Source organism: Marmota marmota, unplaced genomic scaffold (genome assembly GCF_001458135.2).
Source record: "Marmota marmota marmota unplaced genomic scaffold, marMar, whole genome shotgun sequence".
Taxonomy (NCBI): Eukaryota; Metazoa; Chordata; class Mammalia; order Rodentia; family Sciuridae; genus Marmota; species Marmota marmota.
In genome coordinates this window covers 253,029-258,291 of record NW_026000101.1, presented here as the reverse complement: position 1 = coordinate 258,291, position 5,263 = coordinate 253,029, and the positions used below count along the sequence as shown (strand labels likewise).

Genomic DNA, 5,263 nt, shown 5'->3' with positions numbered 1-5,263 from the left:
GGGGGGGGGGGGGGGGACACCAGGGCAGGTGTTTGTCCTGGGCCTTTGTGTTGTGGAAAGAGCAGGCCTGGGCCTCAGGCCACCAAGTCCAAACCTGCCCTTCCTAGCTGTGTGCCTTGAGCAATTTGACCTTTCCAAACCACTTGAAATGCAGCTTTTGGGTTTAGAGACCTGCAGCAGGGAGAAATCCACACACCCAACAAATAGCAGCACTAGAGTCAGGCCCAGGAATTCTGGAGGGGTCTGTCCCTCTGTTCTCTGACGGTTCGACCAAGTAAGGAGATGGTGGATTCAAGGCAGGGACATCACCACCCGTGCTGGAGTTCACAGAGCAGGTCAGTGACTGACCTCAGGTTTCCATTGCTAACCAGTGACCTTGGAGCTCTCCATTCAGCGTAGACACACCAGGGCTTGGGCCCCGGAAGTATGGCATTCACAAGGCCAGCGGCTCCTGGAATCCTCCCCGCAGGGCCAATGTTGGTCCAGAAATTGAGCCCTACACCGCATCCCACCTCCCCTGCAGGGAAGTGGCACTGTCCCCACGGTATCAGTGTCCTTCAGCTGCTGTGACAACTACCGCTTTTGGTGACTCTGAACAGCATGCATTTGTTCTCTTATAAAGACAGACAGGTCAAAAGTCCAAAGTCAGGACCACTGGGTGGGTTCTCTGCAGGGAGAAGCATCTGGCTTCTGGCTGCCCATGGCCGCCAGCACCCCTTAGCGCCTGAGTCTATCCTTCATCTTCAAAGGGTTCTGCTCCACCTGCTTCCCTCAGCCCAGCCCCTCTCCTCTTCTGCATCAAATGTCCCTGTGACTCTCTCTTAAAAGGACACTGATGACAATGGCCCACCTGGATGCTCCAGGACCTTTTCCCCAACTTAGGACTTGAACTTCACCACATCTGCAACTGCTGGCTGAGGTGCTGCTCCCAGGTTCCAGGAGTGGGGACCTAGTTCTTTGGGGGGGCTATTATTCAGCCCACCATATATTATAGGACCCTCGGGGCTCAGGTGAAATAACTTGCCTGTGACCGTGGGGTTGGCACCCCTGAAGTGGGACAGTGTAACAGACCCTGTGGGAGAAAAAGGGCAAACAAGGCCCCTTGAAAGGGCTGGAGCCTCAGGTGGTTTGCCCAGCTGGAAAGGGAACGGGGACAGCTAAGAGTAGGATTTCAAACAAGACCCTGGAACCAGTGCCCCATAACTACCCCCCCACCACCCCGAGCTCTGGACAAAGGGCTAGGCAAAGTAGGACTTCTTACACCTTTCCTTCACCAGACAGTTCCTGGACAGGAGAAAATGGGCACTGGGGCTGGCCCTGAGCCCCTGTGCCGTTTCCTTCATCCTCCCCAACCTGAGCCTCCAATACCCACTGCCCTTGACTGCTGAACTGCTGGGCCCGAGCGGGCAGGAGAAAGCAGAGGTGACTGGGTGTTCACCATCTCGCCCAAGGACCGGCAGGCACAGAAGCCCAGCCCTGCCTTGAGTGGCTACCACTGCAGGTCTCCCTTACACTCCAGGGTCCCGGTGGGTAAGGCGGAAGCTGCCCTCTGGGGACTGAAATGTCCAATCCCCTGGCTTCCTGCTGTCCCTGTCCTGCTCCCCCTGGGAGCAGCTCCCTAATGAATCACTTGCATGTAAATCCTGGGCTGAGTCAGCTTCCAGGGGAGCCGACCTGCAGCCAGAAATCCGTGCTTGCTGGGTTCTGCATCATGCTATGCCTGTTTTACTCTAAAAATATGATCTCTACACACTTAAGTTTTATCCTCAAACCTTCAAGGAAGGTGCTTCAAGATGCAGGTGAGGCTCGGGCGCCCCTGCCCACCCCGCCATGAATCCAAGACTAAGCCATGGGGCAGGGGTTTCAAGGTGGCCCTGCGTGGTGCTTTCCACCTGTCCTGCGTACCCCTCCACATCGAGCACTCAGAACCCAGCCACCTAGGCCGACCACACAGCACTCTGGCCCTAACCTTGTTCAGATTTCTTTATTGAAAAATTAAAGTCGTAAGCTCTGTATATAAATACACTGACCCTGCTGGTCATCTGCAAGGCCTCCAGGACAGGCTGGGGGGGTGGGAAGCTGGGGCCGTGGGGTCCCCTGGAGTGCGGGGAGGAAATAAATAATAAATACTGTGGGGAGAGGAGCCAGGAGGAAGGGTGTGAGTGGGGGGCGGGCTTGATGCTTGTTTGTGGCACTGAAGGTCTTGCAAGATGCCCCGCAGGAAGCCGTGTCCGAGGTCTCCTGTGTCCTTGCTGCAGAGGCTCAGGCATCTGGGGGTGGGCTGGGTGCTAGCTGGCTGGGGACAGGAGTGCCACCCTCCAGCCAATGGAAGCAGGCACTCTGCCCTTCCTCTTCTGTCTTCCTTCCCAGAACCTCTCATATTGAGCGCCCACCGGGTCCCCGGCACCCCAACTCTGCCCTGCCATCTGTCGGCCTTGCCCAGTTCTCTTTTCTCCCAGTTCTGGTGCAGTGGGCCGGGAGGGAGTGGGGACGCCTTCCTGCCACCCAGGCCACGCAGCCCCTCCCCCTCGAGGAGCCTGAGAGTGGCAGGACAGGGGAGGGACCCGGGGCTGGGCAGTAGTGGGAGGCCCTTAGGCCTCGGCCCCTAGAGCATCACATTGAATTCGGTGACCAGGAAGTCGATGTAGTCACGGTCCTTGGTCTTGAAGGCCTCGGCGATGATGCGGGCAGCCTCCCGATGCTCCTTGCCCCGGAGCGTCAGCCCATTCACTTCCAGGATCACGTGGCCCACCTTGAGCTGCCCACAGTTGTGGGCTGACCCGCCTCGCTGCAGGGTGAGACACAGGGCAGGGGTCACATGGGGCACCTGAGCGTTAGGCGGGCCTGGCTCTGACCACCCCCTGCGCAGCCTGACACTGCCAACCAGAAGCCACCCCCCGGCTTCTGCTGCCACCCAGCACAGGTGAGGCGAGCTTCCTGGGCCTGGTCCAGTGGGTCGATGTCCTCTTGCTGTCCTGCCCACAGCCCGATACCTCAAGGAGTCCCAGTGCCTGGGCAGGGGCTGTCCTTGGATGCTGTCATCTCGGGGTAGCAATTCCCCAGGGATCCTGAGACATGGGCTGTCAGGAGTAGAAAGATGGTCAGCAGGGACCCTCAGGTGTACCTGAATGGTGACAATCCTAGGCAGGGGCTGGCGTGTGTTGGCGCCACCCTCGATGGCGATGCCCAAGGTAGCTGCACTTTTCTTCACGCGGACCAGGGTGGACGTAGGCTCCAGGAGTCCAGGCTGCAGGTGTAAGGAAGGTGACCGCAGGCCTTCTCAGTGGACAGGCCTGGCCGGGGACAGGGCTGGGCCAGAACACACCCCTGGGCCAACAGGGTTCAGACTCCATCCTGTGTGGGGAGCCTGCAGTGTGCACTGGGTGTCCTCGGCTCCTGAGTCCCTGCAAACCTTGGGGCTCACCTCAGACTGCCCAGAGTGGCAGGGACTGGAGTCCAGGCTGTCTGACCCCAAGGCCTGTCTCAGCCCCCATGACATGTCAGAGCAGAGGGGACTCCCCTCAAAGGTCCCGGACCAGCCTCAGTTACCCTGGGCCTCAGCACTCAGTCACCCTGGGCCTCAGCACTCAGTCACCCTGGGCCTCGGCACTCAGTCACCCAGGGCCTCGGCACTCAGTCACCCAGGGCCTCGGCACTCAGTCACCCTGGGCCTCAGCACTCAGTCACCCTGGGCGGGGGCAAAGGTGGGATTTATAACGTGCCTCCAGGTTCCCGGGGAGCCCCTCTGAATATCCATTCTCCGGTGTTGGCACTCACCGCCTCCTCGGTGGTCCCTGCAAGCTGCACCCTGTCCCTTGGGCCTCCCATTCTGCACCTGGGCACCTCCTCTTGACCTCGGCACCATACCCCCACTCACCGGCTTGGTGGCCCCCTCGGTGCCTCTCTCCGTCCGCGGCAGCTCCTTGCTACTCTTGTTCTTGGTGGAAGCCATCTGTCTGCCTCTGCCTGGGGCACTGGCCTCCAGCTCCCCGGCATCCACGCCACTGTCCTCACTAAGAGTCTGCCCGCTGTCCGAGAGCTGGGAGAGCGTGGAGGCTGCTGGGGGTAGGGACAGGAGGATGGCAGCAGTCAGAGAGGGCTTCCTGGAGGTGGTAATGGAGCTGAAGGCTGGAAGGCGGGGGGAATTCTCCAGGCAAAGCTGGAGGGAGGAAGGAAGGGATGGAGGGGGAAGGGGCAAGGACACTCCTCACCGCTCCTCCTCCCCTGGACCCTCTGCTCTCCAACAGGTCCTGGCCTGAAGGTCACTACTCTGGGGACATCTGCTCACCTCCCAGTTCTCAGCCACTAGTATAATGATTAAAACAGGTCAGCAGACAAACTCAGCCCTCGAACGTAGGTTGCCTGCTTGGTTTTGTTGTTTATTTGTAATGAGGGACTATGTATCCAAATTAGGGTGTGGTGGCATGCCGGTGATCCCACCCACTCACGAGGCTGAGGCAGGAGGATCATAAGTTCGAGTCCAGCCTCAGCAACTTAGACCCTGTCTCAAAAATTAAAACAAGATGGGGTGGGGCTAAGGATGTAGCTCAGTGGTTGAGTGCTTGCCTAGCATGTGTGAGGTCCTGAGTTCCATCCCCAGGACTGCAAAACAGCAAAAAAATATTAGAACATTTCATGTTAAAAATATATAAGTTTTTAATTTCCCAAGGAAAAAAAAAAAGGATGGTCTGCCACACCTGGCCTGAATCCCAGCCCCAGTGGGGCTTGAGCTAAGTGGCAGAAGTAAGCCCTCTGGCTCTTCAGGCCACCAGGCTGCTTCCCTAATGGCCCCAGAGTTTGCCACTCCAGGTTAAGAATGCGCTTGGAGTGGGCGGGTCAGGTCTGAGTCCCAGGGACCAGCTGGGCAGGCGCTGGCCAGGATCCTAGCCTCTCTGAGCCCCCAACACAGGGGTAGGAGGCCTGTGCTGGGAGTTATCACAAAGACCAGAAGACGGCGAGCAGGCGGGCGGTCAGGAGAGAAGACTCACGCCAGACTGGCCGGCTCAACAGCTGCTGGCTGTACCCCAGTCTCTTCACAAGTAAAATGGGGGCAATGACAGTACTCTCCTGTCAGGGCTGCCAGGGGTTAAGTGGGTTGGTGGTGTAGGCAAGGCCCCGGGACAGTGGCTGGCCCATGGGAGGGCTCAGGAGCACAGCTATTGGCTCTGATCACGTGCACACCCCTGCTCAGTGCCAGGCCCTGAGGCAGCAGCGGAGAATCCACCAATCCTGGCTCCTCTCCCCACAGCACCCCCCCCCCCCC

The 5,263-nt window shown here is 58.9% G+C and overlaps 1 protein-coding gene across 1 annotated transcript in view; it reads right to left on the bottom strand.

Annotated features, from left to right (window-relative positions):
* Window positions 1-1,965: 1,965 nt before the first annotated feature.
* Window positions 1,966-5,263, bottom strand: part of Whrn (whirlin) — a gene marked incomplete at its 5' end in the record, with an annotated part of 85,546 nt that continues 82,248 nt past the window's right edge. The window contains 4 exons of the mRNA XM_015492092.2: window positions 1,966-2,788; window positions 3,125-3,247; window positions 3,878-4,206; window positions 4,989-5,067. Coding sequence (XP_015347578.2) covers window positions 2,606-2,788; window positions 3,125-3,247; window positions 3,878-4,206; window positions 4,989-5,067 — 714 coding nt within the window. The remainder of the gene's footprint in view (window positions 2,789-3,124; window positions 3,248-3,877; window positions 4,207-4,988; window positions 5,068-5,263) is intronic.